The 19943-nt window shown below is 48.4% G+C and overlaps 1 protein-coding gene across 5 annotated transcripts in view; it reads left to right on the forward strand.

Annotated features, from left to right (window-relative positions):
- Nucleotides 1–19943, forward strand: part of UNC13B (unc-13 homolog B) — a 154343-nt gene that overhangs the window by 25839 nt on the left and 108561 nt on the right. For 3 of the 5 annotated variants that reach the window (XM_083402606.1, XM_083402608.1, XM_083402610.1), the window contains exons 6-8: nucleotides 1479–1552; nucleotides 2963–3020; nucleotides 15204–15239. In XM_083402606.1, the coding sequence (XP_083258732.1) occupies nucleotides 1479–1552; nucleotides 2963–3020; nucleotides 15204–15239 (168 nt within the window). The remainder of the gene's footprint in view (nucleotides 1–1478; nucleotides 1553–2962; nucleotides 3021–15203; nucleotides 15240–19943) is intronic. The other 2 variants (XM_083402609.1, XM_083402607.1) reach the window with 1 other exon arrangement.

Below are 19943 nucleotides of genomic sequence, written 5' to 3' on the forward strand. Positions count from 1 at the left end.
CTCCTATGTGATAAAATGGACTTGGAAGAAGCGGTATACCTGTGTGTTTGGTTCAGCATGTTTATATTCATGGAGCGAGCTTTGGCTTCAGATGGCTTAAAAAGCTCTCCCACAAGCCATTTCCAAAGTTGCTCAAGGCTTTCTTTGATGACAGAGAGAATATAATGACCTGGTGTGGAGCTGTTGCATGTTTGTGGTGGTGTTTGCGAAACGAATTGTCTTATCTCGGATAAGATGCCCAGAAGCATGCTATGGGAATGGCTCCCTGAAGCCAGGATGTGACAGGCCCTTGGCAGTCCCCTGCCGCTCTGCCTGGGCAGTGCAAGACAGGGACACGTCTGAGGACAAGGTTTCCATCCCTTTTTGGAAGCAGAGTTCTTGACTGTGTCATTGGGCATGTCAGTAGTTAGCTCTCTTCTGGCTGGGGCTGGTGGGAGTTGTAGTCCGACGGATCTGGAGGCCTCCATCTTGGGGATGACTGAGTTAGAGGTGCCTTGGTTAATGGGGACGGGGGGACATTTTGAAGCTCTGTGCAGTCCCAAACCTTCCTGTGGTCCTGCAGAGTGCAAGAGGTCTCTCCTGGCCCAGCACTCCGCTTCCCACTTAACCTGCCAGAGTTTTCTGGGAGATTTTCCAGACATGCCTGGTTCCATCACCTGCTTGAGGCACAGGCATGCTTCCCCTTGGGCCGTGGATTTTGTGTTCTCCTCTTTTCATCTCCAGCCTCCCTGCCTTTCCTTTCCCCCCTTAATCAGAGTTCCAAACATTCTGGAATTGGGAAAGCCAGCAAGAGACTTGACTTTTATGTTGCTGGATTTGTGATGTTTTCCGGGGTTTCCATTCAAAGAGACCTCTGGGCCACAGCTGTTTTTCTGCCTTGCCTCTGCAGTCGGTTGTGCTTTGCCGCCTCCTGTTTCTCAGTCTGATCTGAAAAGTGGGGAAAGTATGAAACATTAATTGAACCTAACTAGCGCTTGTTGACACCGTGCCTGCTGTTGCTGCCGCCCTCCTTGTTCTGACCCTCCTCTGCCTCCGCCCTTGGCCAGGAAGTCATGCTCCTCCTTCCCCTTGGCTCTTGGCAGTGTGCACCTGCCTCACCTGCTGACACAGTTCCCTTTCTGTAATCTGACTGTGCAGCTCGCAAGGGTCTGTCCACCATTCCTTCTGTTCTCAATGAGCCCAAGAAAGCCGTGTTGTTTTTACAGCTGTGTGTGTGGTTTTTGTTTCTATTCTTAATTGAACCAGCATCCCTGGTCATGTGCTGTTCTGCGTAAGCATGCTCTGAATTTAAAAGTACATGCCTGGCCCTATGGATGTTCTGGGACGCCCAGTGCTGTGGCATGGTTGAGGCTGGGCAGCTGTGGAATTGGGTGGGAAGCTTCTGGGGCCCCCATGTCGGAGCAGAATATGCATATAATAAAATATATTTTGGGGAACGGGGATGGGAGCAGGCGCCTGCTTATTCTGCTGTCTTGCAGACATCCCGGAAGAGGAAGCCAAATACTGGACTCAGAAGTTAAAGCAGATAAACTCCTTGGAGGAAGATGATGAGGTGGGTATGCTTTGCTCTGCTGTGCTCCATGCACACTCCCGCCTTGGGACCTCTTGCTGGAGTCTGGCCAAATGCCCATAGGGGGTTTCTGGGGATCTGGATAAGGTCAGGTGGTATACCCGGCTCTGGATTGCACAATTTGTGATTTCAGCCGGGTGCCCCTATGCTGGAATGCTGCCCATTGAGCAGACATTCCTACAGGCAGGAGGAAGGCTAGTCTAGGACTGTTCTTCCCCATGCATAGCAGGCCAGGTGCCAGGGAGAATTGGCTGCCCTTTCTGGTGGGGGGTGAGAGCATTTGTTCATTTACAGGAGAGGATATCGGACGTGGCAAGTGAGTGGCCTCAGTCCAGCATACCTGAAGGAGTGTCTCCACCCCCAGCCTGGACACTGAGGTCCATCTCCCAAGGGCCTTCTGGCGGTTCCCTCCCTGCGAGAAGGGAGGTTGCAGGGAACCAGGCAGAGGGCCTTCTCGGTGGTGGCACCCGCCCTGTGGAACACCCTGCCAGCTGTTCAGGCTGACTTTCCATTGCACCATCGGATAAGACGAGCCACCACTTTTGAAAGCGACAGGCTAACTGAAGGCATTCTTTGGTTCTGCAGTTATTTATTAGAAATACAGGGGAAGAAGGGGGGGGGGGGTAACCAAGACCCCAAGGGAAACTCCCGTTTAGCAACGAAAGAAAAGCCCACTGAATCCGGGGGCTGCATTGGCTAAAAAGAAATCTCAAGGTGGTGCTTCATCTCTGCAGAGTGCCTGCATGCAGGTGGGAGAGGTGGGGGCAGGATTTCTGCCTGTTGCACAGCTTTCCAGGCCATTGGTCTTCTATTGGTGGGTTGGGACCCATTGCCAAGAAGTGGCCTGATCTAAGGTGGGGCACAGCAAATACAGAAGGAAATGGCTCCCCCAATGCACCTGTGGGTTTAAGGGTCTGAGAAGGCGGAAGACCACTGTTCTAGCGCTACCCTGCGCCCTCAATACTTCCTTGCATTTTTATTTAATTTAAACCATTTATGTTCTGCCTACCCAAAGCGCAGGGCGGTTCACAGCAAAGATTAAAACAGTATAAAAACAGTACAACAAAGTTTGGCACTACCAGAGTCCCAGTTCCTGCTCATTCATTTCTGCTTCTTTTCCAGTCCTGTTCCAAATCTAGGCAGGGCTGCACAGGAGAAATCAAACTCAGCTTGCCAACACTTGGGGGAAAGTGTTTGGGGCTTTGTAGCAACCAAGGGGGGCTCTGGAGCAGGTGCCCGGAAGCTTTGGCGTGAAGCAGGGCAAATGTTTCTTTGGGAGAGGGGAGTGTTTGGTTTTATGGAAGAGGAGAAAAGTGCCCCTAAATGAGATAGCCCCTGTCTGCTGAAAATCGTTTTACTGTGTTCCTCATCTCTACTCATTTTCCCCCTTAGCATTCGTTTGCGGAAGAGGTCCAGAAGCAGCCGCTGCCCACTGCTGCCTCCCAGTGTTGTAAGTGAGAAATGTTCAGTCGCTCCGTATTTCAGTCCTCCAGTAGGTTGCCATGCTTTGCTTTCTTTCTCCAGTAGAGCAAAGTGTGTTTGCTGAGCTGTCAGTACTTCAGAACCCTGGCAGTAATGATCCCTGTGCCAGCCCTGTCTGTCTGGGTCTCTCTTGGTGGTTGCATTCAGACACGGTGTTTGCCTGTCCTTCATTCTGTGGTTTGGAGAGTGCGAAGTCTCAGTGCAGCCAACTTGGGTTCAAGGGGGCCTGTGGGGCAGAGGCAGAAGCCTCGCTTGCCAAGCCCTTTCCTTGCTGCCAACAGCATTCTTGGCCTTGCAAGTCTGGTCAGGCATGAAGCCCCGGCTGGCCACTGCAGGGCCCCCCTGTGTCGCATGGCAATGGGAGCCGAAGTGGACTGCCTCCTAGGACGGCCGCTCTCTTGCTCAAAAAACCGGACCCCTTGGGCCAGGTGTCTTTCAGTGTGTGGACAAGACTGGGTTTTCTGGTGGAAATGGGAGCATAACATCCAAAATCAAATAACAACCTTCTGCATACAAAGCGGGAAGCGTTCTAGAGGCCTTGATTCTGCATCAGCATAAGTGGCCTGGTTCATGCTTCTCTGTAGCCCAGCATGGAATAAACAATGGTTTGCCATGAGTGAGAACCCATGCTCAGCCCTGCCTGCTTCACTCTACCCCCAACTGAAGCGCAGAAGCGAGACCGCCTGTCTTACCCTTGATGTGTGAAGCAGCACTTGCGGGATATTTTCCTCCAAACTGTAAGCCCAGCTTTGCTCGCTGCTCATATGAGATAAGCCGCCGTTTGTTTCCAACTGTGGGTCACTGTCAGATGCTTCCATTGTCAAGCCAGGAGCTCCAAGTGTCAACGACGACGGCTCCTTCTGCAGGCCAGGGTGCCCCTATTCCCAGCCCTTCCCCATGCCCTGGGGAGATGTGGGGCTGTGGGGATCTCAGCGCTTACTGCACAGCTGCAACTCCTGCCCAGTGGTGCTGCTATTTGGATGCAGGGCGCAGGAAGGGGCGAGGGCAGTTCTGTTGTTTTTGTTAAATGCTAGCAAAGGAAACAGAACAGATCCAGCTTTTCCTTCCTAAGTGGTGTGCCAATCTCCGGGGCTTTGTATATCTGAACTGCTCTACTCCATTGAAACCTGGTAAGACTTGGTATTTAGAGTATTACATGTTGCCAGTTGCTTATCCACTAGGCTGATTAGAGGCTCTCTTCAAGAAGGTTAACATTACGAATTGTTAATTACCCTGCTGCTGGACAAGCAAATTAAATATCTAGTAGCTTAATTACTTTTCTAATATCACTGAGTGGCATTGTATTAACTCATTACTCAAGTATTTATTAAATTTTTATACCACTTAATAGGAATGAAAAATTCTAAGTGGTTTACATAGAAACTTTACAAAAGCAAGTTTTTGTGTGGGGATCCCCCCCCCCCTTTTAACTGACTTGGATTGCACAGGATTTGGAGAAGGACATTGACTTAATTGCATATTAAAGTCCCTGTGCGACTGAGCAGAAGAGACAAAGGGTTTGCAGTTCACTGCATTAGTGCAACTGAGCTGCACAGCTCTAAGCCCTGCAGGGCTGGAGATCATCCTCGCTAGGCCTGTGGATGGCAAGTGGGCACAGGACCAGGCTTTGCAGTTCATTACAAAGGCTCCATCCAGCTGTGCGCTGGGCTCTCCGCAGCCGCTGCGAAAGGCCTGCATGATGGAACAGGGAGTCGGGGGAGATGCCTTGCCCTTCAGCTGTGGTTGACTACAACTCCCATCATTCCTTGGCTGAGACTGATGGAGAAGCCCAGAATAAGAGGGGTGTATGTGTTTTAGTTTCTTTATATTAAAAGCCATGGTCACAAAATATTCCTTATATTTTCGTGCATGGAAATGCACCTCCTAATTTCAGAAAATATCAAATTATAGAGTTGGAAGGAACCCTGAGGGTCATCTAGTCAAAGCCGCTGCAGTGCAGGAATCTCAACTAGATCATACAAGCCCTTCCGTCACTTCGAAGATGGAGTAAGCGTGTTTTCTGCTGCTCTGGAGGGTAGGACTCGAACCCATGGCTTCAGGTTACAAGTAGGAGATGAAGAAGAACTTTCTGACAGTAAGAGCTGCTGGACAGTGGAAGGGACCCCCTCCGGAGGTGGTGGACTCTTCTTCCTCAGAGGTTTTTAAGCAGAAGTTAGAGGGCCATCTGTCCTGGATGCTTTAGCTGAGATTCCTGCATTTCAATGGGATAGACTGGATGGCCTTTGGAAGTCCCTTCCAACTCCACGATTCTATGATTTTTCATTAGATATGATTAAATTGAATTCTTTTTCCCAGTTTGGTTTTATCAAATGTACGCCGTTATAATCTGCTTCTAGTAAAAAGTTAAATATTTTAAATAGCTGGCCTATTTGTTGCTTAGATGTCGGAATTTTCTCAAATCGTTCAAATTAAATTTTTTTGAAAATGCACCACTCCATGTGGGGGCCCTGCCAACGCTACAGTTCTGTGGTTCTATGATCTGGCAGAACCATTCCTTGAACTGTGAAGTCTTTGGACGTTGTCATGCTGCTTTTTCTCCAGGAGGAGTCCTCAGGCGGAGGTCTTGAGGCCTCTCTTAGCACCGGGAAGAATTTCCTCCCTAGCCAGTAGGAGGACATGAGCAACTGCTCTGTCCACGCTGGCCATTTGCAGCATGATAAATGCATCGTGCAATGATAAGTGAAATGTCATGCTTGTGCTTTCTCTAAATAAGCTTAGCAGAAGGCTTTGCGGGAGCAAGAACAGGGGCAGGGCAGGAAGGAAGGGCAGCTCACTGCGGCTGCAGGAAACGGGCAGGGCTGCTGCAGAGGAGCCGTGGGCGCCCAGGACACTGACCTCACGTGTCGCTTGGAAGGTCCGATGCTCTCTGAAGTGGCTAATGCGCAGGATCTTTATTTTCGGTTTTGGAGCTGATTTTTTAAATAGCTGTTCAGTGGTAAAAAAAATATCCTGCTGTGTGAATAGTCTTAATCTTATATAAAAAGAAGAAGTTGGAAACATCTTGTTAGAAAATTGCTTCTGTTTGCCAGAGAGAGAAGAGGCCAACTGGCAGATTGCAAAGCAACTTCATGTTTTTTGCTCCAGGTTTAAAATACCTATTTTTGAAAGTTGTGTTGCTCACCGAAGCAGGTGCTGGCTTATGCGCAGAGCGCTCCCAAGATCTTCCAGAGGGACTTGCGCATGTTGGGTTTCACCCTCAGAATCCAAGGGGCTTCCTCCCTCCTTGAATGGGGAAGGTGCCGTCAGCCGCAGCCTCTGCTAGCCCACAGCCCAGGGTGCCCTCGCCTGTGTGAGTGTACAGCACACATCTCAACATGTTCTGTTCATGGACTGATCAGCAATGGCAGCACATGTTTCAGGCCTTTATTATTATAATTACTGTATATTTATTTATACACCTCCTTTTTCTCTGACTCAAGGTGGCTTCCTGATAAAAATAAGAGCAGCTAAAATCATAGGGAAGAAAGCATTTAAAAACAATGAAACACTGGTAGAATCAAAACTGTATATATTGCTGCATGCCACCCCAATCTCCAAGCAGTGCCAGATTCCGGGGGTTCCATGCACTTCCCCAGGGTTCAGTTTCCTCCGAATGAGGGGCAGCAGAGACTGTGGGGTCTTTAGGATATATGGTGTATTTACACATATATGCAACCTGAGGCTTCGATGATGGGGCTCGCAGCATTAGTAGAATCATAGAATTGTAGATCCAAGAGGGTCCTGCTTCTCCCATAGACACAGCCTTGGATTCCAGCAGAAATCAAGCAGGTCTCTCTCTCCCAGCTTTGAGCTCACATGCACATCAACTCTGGCTTTTGTCCTCCTTAACTACCGGCGAGTTTGGGAGGGGCCCCCACTCATTTGTGCTCTGGCACAGAGCCACTTCCTTTGTTACCTTTATGACCCATACTTAGGGGAGCCTTAACTGGAAGCTGGCCTGGCTACTTCAGCTGAATCCTTGCTGGATCCAGGAATCCGAAGGGACTCAGGCATACGCTCCCCCCTCAACATTATATACAAAGCATATGGAAGCAGTCCTTTCCCCCAAAGCCTGTTGAAGAAGAAAATCTACACTTGCCGGTGGAAGGACAAGTCTAATGTCTCTAGGGAGGGAATTCCAAAGTCTTTGCAGATTTACCCCAGTGGAGGAACCTGAGAGGGATGTGGAAGGGCTAAGGGAAAATGGGGGGTCTCCCTCCCCCTGCCCCACGTCATTTCCTAGAGGTTCTCGCAAGTGACCCTTCTCGAATCTAATGGGACGGACTGTTTGAGCAGCTTGAATCCCTCTGCGGCTCATACTGCTTTGTTGATTTGCTACTAGGCTTCTGTTTGCAGTGGCTCAGCCTCTTTGCCTTTGCATCCAAGCTCAGCATCCATGTGTCAGAGAACTGGCAAACTTCTGTTTGCTGGCTGAAGGGTTTTTTTGTGTCTCAAGAGTGCGCAGGCTCCCTGCACCTGCAGAAGTTGGTCCAAGGAACGGTCTTCAGGAGCATCATGAAGCACGTAGCCTTTACTAAATTAAATATACATGTATACACTTTGGGCAGCGGTAACATGTGAGTGCCCTTGGTGCTTGCCTCAGGAAAAACTGTTTACACAGGGGCTTGTCCATGATCTTCGGTTGCTCTGAGTTTGCCAATGCACTGGCTGTCAGAACCACTTAGCATTTTTGAAGGCTGGGATTTCCAATCCGTACTTGTTTCTGGAGGTGTCAACTTCCATTATAATCTGCAGTGAGTCATCTTCCCACTCTTGCAGGCTTGTCTTCTCCACTCAGTTATTCACAACACAAAAACGGTGCAGAAAGATGCTCAGAGCCTCTGAACTTGGTTTCTGCACTCCTGACTTTTGAGACTCCAGATAGTGGCTGCGTTGAAGCTGCCTTTTGAAAACTGGGTGGCCAGTGGCCTGGCATGGAGCTGTGGCCAGGAAGTGCTCTGATCCTTGTTCAACAGCACAGATGCAGCAGCTGGAAGACCACCTGGTGTGGAACGTATCAGAATTTGACGGACGACACCTCCTGCTTCTGACGTTAGGAAAATGTGACATCCCAGTATTGAAGGCCAATATTTAGAGTGTGCTCAGCAAAGGATTTGTCATCTGCAGGAATGCATCTTTGCACAAACCGTGAATCTTCAGATTCCAACACAGAGAGCCAAAGACGCTGCTGCTGAGTGATTTTCCATGGTCCCAAATGGTGTAACTGTTTGGAGAAGAATATATAGAACAAATAAGTGCCACTCCCCCCACATCCGTGTGCCAAATGAAGTCTCTGTGGCTGGATAATTAAGTGGAGAGTCCAATATTTGTAGAGACAGATGGCACCTCCGTTCCTTGTTATGAAAGACACAGCCATCTGGTTGTCATGGAGAAGGCTAACAATGCCTGCTGCACTCAGACACCGTTTGCCCGGGGGCTCCCATGGCAGCCAGGTAATGCCTTTCACTTCCAGGAGCACATCGGTAGTTCAGGTGTCGCCCAACCCAGCCTTGGGAAGTCTGGGCTGGATGCAGTCCATCACTGGAGAATCCTTGGAAGGTCCTCTCCCAGCCGCCTTTTGTCCGGGGGAAAAGGGCTTCTGAGGCAGCCCATTTTATTGCAGTGGGAGAGATAGGCAATACTGGCCATGGTGGTTTGTTTCTTGGCTGTTTCTTCAGTTCTTCCAGTGAGAGGTAGGCATTCTTCCACTTCTGCAGACAGATGGTAGATTACTTGTTACTTTGCTGCTCGTTATTAGATTTTTACCCCACCCTCCCTTCCAAAAGAGCCCAGGGCAGCCGACAACAAAAAAGGCAAAAATAATACAGATGTTTGGAAGTTTTTTAAATCATCAAGTATCCCCATGGAACACCCTCCCGTCAGATGTAAAGGAGATGAGTAACTATATAGCATGTAGGAAACAGCCCTGTAGGCAGCCCTGATTAGGGAAGCTTTTTAAGGTCTAATGTTTTATTATGTTTTTATATATGCTGGAATCTGCTCTGAGTGACTGGGGCAACCCAGTCAGATAGGCAGGGTGCAAATACAGTGGTGCCTCGCAAGACGAAAAGAATCCGTTCCGTGAGTCTCTTCGTCTAGCGGTTTTTTCGTCTTGCGAAGCAAGCCCATTAGCGGATTAGCGCTATTAGCGGTTTAGTGGCTATTAAAGGCTTAAGGGATTAGTGGATTAGCTGCTAAAAGGCTATTAGCAGCTTAGTGCCTTAGAAAAAGGGGGTAGGGAGCGAAAAAAAACACCCAGGAATCGCAAGACATTTTTGTCTTGCGAAGCAAGCCCATAGAGAAATTCGTCCTGCGAAGCACCTCCAAAACGGAAAACCCTTTCGTCTAGCGGGTTTTCCGTCTTGCGAGGCATTTGTCTTGCGGGGCACCACTGTAATAAAATTATTATTATTAGAACATCCTTCTTAAAAAGATCAAATATTATGAAGGGCCTGGAAACCAAGGCCTTATGAGGAACGGTTGAGGGAGCTGGGAACCTTTAGCTTGGGGAAGAGACAGCCGAGGGGTGATCAGACAGCCATCTTCCGATATCTGAAGGTCTGTTACATGGAAGATGGAACAAGCTTGTTTTCCGCTGCTCCAGAGGGGAGGACCTGAACCAATGGATTCAAATGACAAGACAGGATATCCTAACTAAACCTTTTGAAGAACTTTCTGACAGTAAGAGCCCTTCCACAGGAGCCACTACGGAGTGCTTCCGAATACCAGCGGCTAGAGGAGGGCTCTTGCGCTCAGGTCTTGATTGTGCATTTTGCGCAGGGCAGGCCTGATCCAGCAGGCTCTTCTTCTGTTCTTGGGGCTTGTTGCCACATTACTAATTTGTGGGTCCTGCCCATAAGTCCCTCAGCCCCACATTGGAGGCAGCACCAAAGGCATCGTAGTGGATGTGGCATTTTCTGTGGGTGCTTGAGATGCACTTATTATTGTTGCTTATTAAATAATAATGTGTATTTTGCTTTTTCTGCTTCTCCTGAGTATGTCACTTTGCCCCGTGTTTTGGAGAGGAATGGAAGCAGGTGAATGGCATGACAGATGTAGGTTAATACACTGCCAAGTCAGCAAGATGCTTGTTCTGCTGGAGGCTCTGCACTCTCTCCTGCAGTGTGGCAGAAGCTGGGGCAGGGAGACAAAACCAGCCGGTACCAAGTGCTGAACTTCTCTTTCAAATCAGTCTTGACGAGGGCAGGTGCTTCTGTGTAGTATGACGGCTGCTAACATGATTCACGGAATAATCCGGATCAGCACAGTGTCTGAATTGGGGTCTGGCTGAGAGGTGCACCGATGCCCCCTGAGCTTTCCTGATGGCCAGGTGAATCCTTTTCAGCCTAGTAGAATCCCCAAACTCTTTTTGTTGCAGAGCTCTTCAGGCACCCAGCATAGAGGTCCTTTTAAAGACATGAGACCCTTTTTGTAAGTCACAGAGTTTTGGGCATTCTCACCATCAGTTTTACAAACTCCAAGGCTTAACTATTTTAACCTTAAAAGGTATTTAAAAGAAGAAGAAAAGTATCTCTGCATAGAAGATGAAAAGAGACATGAAAGTGATTACTTTGCTCCTGAAATTGGCATATAAGTGTAGGAGGCATATACCTTGAGTTACAGTATTAGGAAAATGCCAAAATTTGATCTACAGTTTCACCATAATGCTTTCTTAGAGAGGTATAAAGTGTCCATTTTGATCACCAAGTCTCTTATGTGGAGTTATTTGGGCCAGGCTAGGCCCACCTTCAAATCTCTGATTCTTTCCTGAACTGGTAAAGGTAAAGGACCCCTGGATGGTTAGGTCTAGTCAAAGGTGACTATGGGGTGTGGCACTCATCTTGCTTCAGGCCAAGGGAGCCGGCATTTGTCCACAGACAGCTTTCCAGGTCATCTGGCCAGCATGACTAAACCACTTCTGGCGCAACGGGACACCATGATGGAAGCCAGAGTGCACGGAAATGCCATTTACCTCCCCGCTGCAGTGGTACCTATTTATCTACTTGAACTGGTGTGCTTTCAAACTGCCAGGTTGGCAGAAGCTGGGACACAGCAACAGGAGCTCACCCTGTTGCGGGGATTTGAAACGCCAGCCTGACTGGCAAGCCCACGAGGCTCAGCGCCAACCATGTCCCCATTTCCTGAACCCGTGCACCTTTAAGCCAGTGATGGAGAACTAAGCTCTTGTGTTTGTCAATTTCCCATAGGAATAGCTGGTGGACCACGGAGAATCAATTTCCTAAAGCAGGTAGATTAATTGGGGGAAAGCTCTGAGCTAATGTGAATTACAAAAAGCAGTTAACAGGCTTAGCTGAATCGGTTGCCCAAGAGATGACTGACACCAACTCATTGAGAGCTCTAGCCGTGGCCTAACTGTTTGAGAAGGAGGAGGGCAACAGAGGTGGCAAGAGCTCTCCCGACCAAGAAAAAGATAGGCGAAGGTGCACAATTGTTTTTGTTGCCCCACCAGCTGGATTTCAACTAAATACTAGGATGAGCTGGTGGCGTGAGCTGCTTTGAGTGAGAGAGGCTGCCTTGGAAGGAAGGTGATGGACTCTCCTTGGCCAGGAGTTGCCAGGAAGCAAAGCCTCTGCCTTACGAAGAACATCAGGCCTGGCAAAGTTTAAACCTGCTTGCTGTTTGTTAGGTGAAACGATGAACATCCCTGATAACTCCAATGCTTGTAGCTTCTGTTTATTTACATGGAAACCTGGCTTTTCTTCCCTCCTGGAAGGCACCGTGCTTTGGTGGAAAATTTCACAGACCGTCTCCCCTCCAGATACTGGCCAGACTCAGACCTACGTCAGCTATAAACTCCCCCAGGAGCCCAGACGACGACGAGTGATTGATGAAGGGTCCAAAAGCAGAAATGCAACCTAGGTGTGCTCAGAGACCACTAATCTCTGTGGAAAAAAGGGAGTGGGAAGCCTCCCGCTGCTTGTCGGATTCAACGGGTATTCTTGCAGCCGTGATGAGGCAAGGTGCTGAAGCTCATTTGGGAAGGCTGTGTGCCTTCTCTACCTGAGTTGTCTCCAGACCTGCTGTGCTGTGTTCCTGTGAGCAGGTTTTGCTTGTTAAGTTTGATTAGGGGCTGCCTGCGCTCTGCCTGCGGCTCCGACAGACCCACCTCGGCTGCCAAAGAGGAATGACTAATCGGCGCAGCTTCAAGACAGAAAGGGAGATGATAGTTTTCTGAGAGTCCCTCTCTGGGAACATGGCAGCAGCGTTCAGCCCTTTGGATTCCACACAGCCTCCAGCCTTTGCTGTGGTCTCTCCCAGCTCCCCTCCCGATCCTGGCACCATTGAGCCTTCTTTGTAGCATTAATTGTAAGGTGTTGGTCTCTCCAGAAGATCTGAGTCATTTTACAGGGGGGCCTTAGCCAAGCGGGAGGGGGAAGCAAGAAGTATTTCTTGTAAGCTGGACAAGCGACAGAGATGCTTTTGGGCATTTCTCTGCAGAGGTTTGTGTGGCTGGTTTGTAGCTTTTAAACCCAAAGGAACATCGTGTCTTCGGGCTCCTCTCGCTGGCGTGTGGGTGGGTGGCTGGAACAAAACAGCCCTGGGTGCTTTGAAGACCCTTATTTCAAAGGTCTCCTCTTTGCTTTCTTCACAGCCCGTTATAAAAGTATAGATGTGGGATCAATGGCAGTCCAGCTGGCTTCCTGTGCTGCTGGGATGTCCTGCTATGCGATGACTTTTTAGTTTTAGTCACAGGGTTTTGGGAAATAAGGCAACCCAAGGCTTTGGAGGAGAGCAGCAAAGATGAGAAATGTTTTCTGTGCCTGACTAGGATGGGGAAAGTCCAGCTTGGAAGAGAAAAGTTGGTGCATCCCGGAGGGTGGGGAAGCTGCTGCTGGCCAGAGTCAAGGCGTTTAAAGTTCTGGATTCAAACTCGGGCTTGAGCTGGGGCGCAGCTGAGTGGCAGGTCCAAATTCGATTCCTGTCACCTCAGTTGAAAAGGATTTTGGGTGGCAGTGCTGTGAAAGGCCTTGGAGAGCTGAGCAGCCTGACTTCGCCCAAGGAGGCTTTGTGCGTTCAGCTGACTCACAGAAGGTGGGATCTCTTTCCCCATGAGATGCTTCGAAGAAGAGACTAGCAATTCCATGGCTCATTTTGTGAGACTGAGGAATCCAGCCATTGCAGGCCTGGCAGGACCTTGCAGACCCAACAGATGCATCCCCTCTTCAGACGGTTGAAAACCAGGGGCTCAGTTTTAGTAAGCCAGTAACCAATTTAATAGCGCCTGGGCTGTCAGATACTTGCTCCTAGAACCTCCCCCGCCTTGTTTTGTTAAATGTTTTGTGATGGCTCTTTGAGGTGTTGGCAAACGTATTACTAAAATGTGACATGGCTGAGATGAAAGACTCCGTGTTGGTGAAGGACTTGTCAAACAATTTACTATCGTTGTGTGAATTTATATGACCTATAAAAAGCTCAAGCAAGCATTTTTTTTTTTAACCTCTCCTTCCCCTTTCCTAAAGAAACCCCCAAACCAAACAAACCTGCTATTAATATTTGCTGCTGATCTAGCCCGGTAAGATGAAACGCTCATGCCCCAATTGTGTGCTAAGTCGTTAGTTTCCTGCACTGTGGATTCCTGCCTCTCCCAACCCAGGTTTGTTGCTCCAGATCCGCACATGCCAGGAGTTTGTGAGTAGGAGGACCATCCACCTCTCCTCCGCCTCTGCCGAAATAATGCTCTTCCAGTTCCTGGAATGGTCTTCCAGTTGTCCATTTTTGCCAAATCTTGAACAGCACATCATATAAAAACATCTGGGCCATAGGAAAGACAAGAGAAGCGGCTGCTCTTTCAAGAGAGCATCAGAAATACTTGCAAATATTCCCCGGGAAAGGGAGCCCATGACTGGAGGGTCCTTAATGCCTGGGTCTGGGTTGGGAAGCAGGGAATGGAAGTGAGGTGGCAGTTCTGTATTTCTTCATGCTGTTTTGATTTTAAATTGTATCTGGATTTTTAATCTGTATTTCTGTTCCGGGAAACGACTTTGAGACCCTTGGTGAGAAATCTAAATTTTAAATAAGTATTGGAGATGGTGTCCTTGCAAACAAAAACAGTAGACTATTACAAGTAGTAAATAGTGGTGGTGATTGGAGTAATAAAAGGTTCACACTGTGATAACATTCAGTCGTAGGTTTTATTTTCACTTCTGTAAGGTTATTTTGGCACGAAGAAAAAATATATGAAAGAACCACCTCCCTCTTTATTTTAGGGTTCACCCCAATTGAAAATTGTTTATGAATAGGTTTAAACTGTGTCGGGAGACCTCCCTGAAGGCAGAGTTAGAAATTAAGGGCCAGTTTTCACAATGGAGATACACAGAGCAGATTCCTCCCAGAATCTGTATTTTGATCTGTCTAATTTACTCCTAAAAGGAACTGGCATCATTTGGTGTTTGGTGGTGGGCTTGGGACGGAGAGAAGAAAAGCGCTGCACAGAAATCGCGGCTGAATTTTGGAGTTCCCCACCACCACATGAGCAACAGCTCCGAAGGCTTTGGCAGTAGATCAGACAAATGTGCAGAGAATAGGTTTATCATGACTTTTCTATTAACTTCAAGCCCTGCTCTGGCTGGCCATTGCTAAATGTTTTGAGCTTCCCCACAAAGGCCGTGCTCATGTAGGGATGGCAGCAGAAAGGTCATGAGTTGTGGGAGAATGAAAAGGGAGGACTTGGAGGGGCTGAGGTGAAGGGATCAGGGTGGGGAGACGGAACGAGTGCAAGGGGCGTTGCCCTGGGGCAGAAGGGGCTTCCTTAAGATGGTGACACTGGACAAGTGCATTTGCCATTTCAACACTTCACTAAAAAAAAGGTGTGGTTTTCTGCTGAATGAATGGCTGTACAGTGACCTGCCTAACGTGGGCAGGGTCTGCTTAAGGGATGGGCTGTCCATTAATTCAAAGATTGACTTGGCAATCTTCAATATTCATGTACAATTTTCCATCTTCTCACAAGTTAAGAAGTCCTCAACAGGTGGTAAGTTGCTGAAAAATGTAGGATATTGTCAAGGCAAAAATAAACATGTTTTAAATTTTAAGCTTCTGCCCAGCAAGCATATCATCAAGCCCTTCTCACTTGTCATATTTATCTATACTTTTTCCATTCCTATTTTTTGCTTCCATTTGTTGCATGCAGGCAGCTGGAGTTATTTCGGATGGGGAGAAGAGCAGAGTATGTAACACTTTAATAATATTTTTTTTCTAGTTCTCCGGTTCAGAATTGCTTCCCCATGCTCCAGGCTGAGGATATCTCGGGTATTCATGCATAAGAGTGAAATGCAATTGACCTTCTGCTATGTTTTACTTTGTTGAATTCCGTTATTGTGTGTGCCCATCCTACCATGCCTCTCCCTTGCAATGTGAACTAATGAATGGTACCTTAGAATAGGGATGTTCTCTTGCCTGGTGCCTTTGAGGGCCACGGGGCGTCCCCGATAACCCTCAACACAGCAGCTTCTATGGGTTTGAGAAGCAGAAGCTGCTCTGTCCCTTTTGTTCCCAATTGCGAAAAACAAAAATGGCTATTGAGCATAAAAGGACAGGCTGCTGATCCATCCGGAAAGGTCTAGAGTATGTCCTGTTTATCAGGATCAGGAAAAATGCTGCTCTCCACCCGGGGGAACCGGATTCAGCCCTGGTCCTCCTTCATGTGCCCAGTGCTTGTATGCATTTCTCCTTCTGTTTGTCATGTGCCCCTCCTCATTAACTCTAGACCCCTCTCCCCCTTTTCAGATAGATAAGACACCTGTCCATGTTGCAAATTTTTGGTGAAGCTTCAGTTTCCCAGTGTTGCCCAATGGCACCGTGAATCTGGGGCCTGGGTTGGGGGGGAGGCGAAGCTTTGCTTTCTTGCCCTGCCACCTTCCTCCGAGTAGGAGCTTGTGCCTTTCCCACCAGATGGGTCTTCAAATGCCAGGGTGGGGGGAGGAAGCCAGCAGGCTCAGCCTTCCCTGCCTCCCGCTTGCTCTTTTGAAAGTCAGATCGGTGTGTGGCATTCGCCAAAGTGACAGGCGTGCTCTCCTCCTACCCGTATACCTTGCAGAGCAGTGAGAGGTTTTCACAAAGAATAACAATCTCGCAGTCGAGGAGCCTCCCCCCCCCCCCCGAGATCACATAATCCCAACCTCGCCCTCTGGGCTGATTAACTCGGTGCCGTGGGCAGATTGTGGAGGCCACTCTGATGCGAAGCCCTGTGAGCGGTGACATTTGCCTGTGCCTGTCTCCTCTACACTGCCTGGCACCGGTGTCCCCATTAATACGGACCGTTGGCCCTTTGGGAGTTTCCCGAGGAACCTGCTCTGCTTAGTTGAGGAGGAGGATTAATTCTCTAACAGGTTGTTGTCAAGTGGTGATCTCAAAGCAAGAGGCCTGCGGAGTTGAACCCCCCCCCTTGCCAGGTGTGAGCACCTTGGGGGTCCCAGGTGGCACGAGGCTTGGCCAGTGGGCCTCTTCCACACAAGGCTTTAATGCAGGGTGTGCCCATCTGCACCTTCGCTTTTGTTTCTGCCCTTCTCTTCCACCCTCTGGGATCAGAAGTGCCCCTACTTTCGGGAGAGAAAGCAGGTTTCCTGCCATGCCTCTCAGCGGAGCCCCAGCAGCGTCTGATGGGAGAGGATGCCCCTATCTTCCTCTCTGGCAGCAGCGGACCCCTCTCCCCTGCCAAGCGTGGGGCGCAGTGCCACTCTGTTCATCTCCCCTGGAAGCAGCAGGGAAGCAAAGCATTTGGGTGTGCTGTGAGTTTAGCATTGGTTCCCTGGAGCTGCTGGAGATTTCTCCCAGCTAGTGTTTCCTCGATGCAATGGGGGACATGTGCAGAATGTCCTGCAGCCAGTTCAGTAGCCTCTTTCGCTCTAGAGCAGCCTTCCTCCCAAGCAGCAGCGGGAAGGCTCAGGGCAGGCTGCTTCTGTTTTCCCAACAAACATCAGATGAGGAATGGGCAAGCCCTCTATTTCTGGGGAAACTCTTATCTTTTTTGACAGGATCTACTTTTGTGGACTGCCACGTTGAGACAAGGCTTTTGGCGTGGAGTCGCACTCATCTTGAATGCCTGCTGTTCTCTTGTGGAAGAGAAGACGCTTAAAACCCACATTCACACTGCAGCTCTCCCACTCATCCCACCTTGACATTCAGTTGCCTGGATTTCAGGAGGGATTTTTTTTAAAGAAAACCTTTCTTAAAGGCTAATGGGGGAGTAATTAGGTTTTCAGTCTCCTTTTCCATGTGAAAGGCAGCCTTCCCTTGCTTTGGAGAGAAGCAGTGGGAGAAGACGTAAATGTCTGGCCATAGAATACTCACAAGCCCTTTTATAATAATAATAATAATAATAATAATAATAATAATAATAATAATAATAATATTAATAGGGGAGCCATAGCCAGAGACCCGCCCTCTCTTTTCACTCACGCCTTTTGCCCTTTTAATATGAGCAGAAGACTGTCTTTCTCCGTAAACCTTTCAAAGATCTCGCTGCATTGTGCCTCTGTGTTGTGAAATGTGTTTCAAAGATTTGTTGTTCATGAGACATTTGGACCTTTTAAAGAGAAGATGTTCCGCCAGCCCCTCTCACAATAAGTGCTGTTCCAGTGCTTGCTGGCAAGGTTCCAGGATCAATAAACCGTTGGACTATAGAAAAGCTTGCACACACCACACTCTCTCTCTGTCGATTTGTCAGTTATTTTGAGAACACGTTCCCTGCAAGTTTTGTCTCCTCTGCCTGGCTCCTCATCCTCCTCATGCAGGCATTAGTAGGGCAGTCAGGCCTGGGGTGGTGGCAAGGGACCCCACGCTAGACACAAACTCAAGCACAACAAATCAAAGGGCTTGTGAAAATGGACAATATTCTGAGACTGGAGCCATGCTTTGTGCTTAGAAAATGACTTGGGATTCCCTCTCCCTCCAGCTCTGCTTGGAGGGGCCTTTCCTTCCTTTAGTTGCTACTCTGGCCTCTTCATCCCTCTTTCTCTTTGCTTCCTCTCTTCCCCCAGCCCAGACTCTAGGTGGTAGTAGCACCCTGGTGAACATGCCGCTGTGGGATGTGAGCCTCTGAGCCCTTCTTCGTTCTAGACTGTGCATGAATACCACGTGGTCTTGCAAAATGGAGCATCCCTCTTTCCCCTCCCCAAACCTGGTTCATTCTTCAGAGCTGCTTGTGTGAAACTGTTCATACAGTTTGGGGCGGGGGCTGGAAACGTCTTTGCTTGGCATGAGATGCTGGTGGAGACAGAGGCTTGAGCGTCAGACAATTCAGTCATTCTTCTGTTGGGGGAGACTGTTTTGAAGCCAGAATGGAGGCACTTGTAAAATACAAAGCATGCAGATTGGTTTCTGCTCTATTCTTTTCGTAAACCGCTTTGAGGTTTTCTACAGTTAAGCGGTACATAATTTTTTATGCAATCAATCAATCAATCAATCAATCAAAGCAGCACACCCAAAGCTGGTTGGGGAAGTTGTTGTCACTCTGCCTTGTCTGAGAAATGAAAATGCCATTGCTCTCTGCGTGGAGTTTCTCATTCACTGCCCTCCACCCTCCTCTTCCTCCTCCTGCCCCTCAGGGTAGTGCCTGAAATGCTCTTTTTGACACCTGCATCTCCCTCCCATGTAGGAGACCCCCCCCCAACACCACAGACATTAGATTCTCCCTCCACCTCCTCTCCCTGCAGTTATGGTGATGTGTTTTCACCTATTCTCAAACATTTGCTTATGTAATTAAAATACCCATACTAGTGTTTTTTTAAAAGTAAACTTATACATTAGTTGACTGTTTTAAAATCCCAAAACAGTCTACTCAAGAATTAAAAAAGAAAACCTCCATACAATACGTAATAAAACAATATAGCCTCCTAATAAAAAAAACAATTCTGCAGTTGCTCAGGGGTCAGTACCGCTCATCTGAAAATACTTAGGTAGGGGAAAAGACACGGAAAGAATTAACATTATTGACACAGGCCTTGTTTCCAGGGGCAGAGGGCTTGCTCCACATGACATGGCAGATGCCACCATGCTCAAAGACCCTTCTTCAGGAAGCCACACTTTAAATCAGATCAGGGTTAGCAATGAAAATCACCCCCTTGAGGTGGCACATCAAATGATGGAGATGGCCTCCTAGAAAACCTGCTGAAGGCACAGTCCTTTTAAAATAACTCCCATGGGACCCCATGAGCATGAGTGGGAGATCTTGTTCATTCCCGTGTGGCGATGGGCCCAGGAGGAGGACGTTCTCCTGGGATGATGTTCTAGAGCTGTAACTGAGCACTCAGACCAAGACCCCCAGGCTCATTCTCACCAGGAAATCAAGATGGAGAGCCATGGCTCACCTGCTGCAGGTTCTCTCTCAGTCTCACAAACCTGCTCAAGCACAACATGGAGCAAAACCAAGAACGTTTTGGGCTTTCAGGTGGTGCTCTCATTTTCCCCTTCCTTCGCACATCAAGAAACACCCTCAAGGGGTACTTTGTTCTGGCACATTGGTTGCCTGCTCAGATACAGATGTACTTTTGAAAGGGACTTCGTCTCTCCTTTGAAGAAAGAGAGAGAAATTGATAATTGCTCTTCATTTATATTTATATTCCACCAAACAGCCAAGATAAGCACCTTCATGTGAATCCAGAAATTTTAGTGCACTGAAATTAGCCCTTTCCCTTAGCAGATGAGCAAGAATGCTTCCACCCAAGGCAGCTTAAAAAGCAGGAGATGGTGTCATTTCCAGCATGGACAATCAAATTACTCCAGAGGAGTTGAAAGCCTGTTTGAAGTTGTTCTTGGCTAAGGATGCTTGATATTCTGCTTTTTCTTCCTTATTAAGATGCATGTTGCAATTCCACTTTATGTCGGGGAGAGGAGCAGGCTGGCTGGGCGGGGGGCAAGGAACAGCTTGTTT

Source organism: Podarcis tiliguerta (genome assembly GCF_965153285.1).
Source record: "Podarcis tiliguerta genome assembly, chromosome: 11".
In the NCBI taxonomy this organism is placed as follows: Eukaryota; Metazoa; Chordata; class Lepidosauria; order Squamata; family Lacertidae; genus Podarcis; species Podarcis tiliguerta.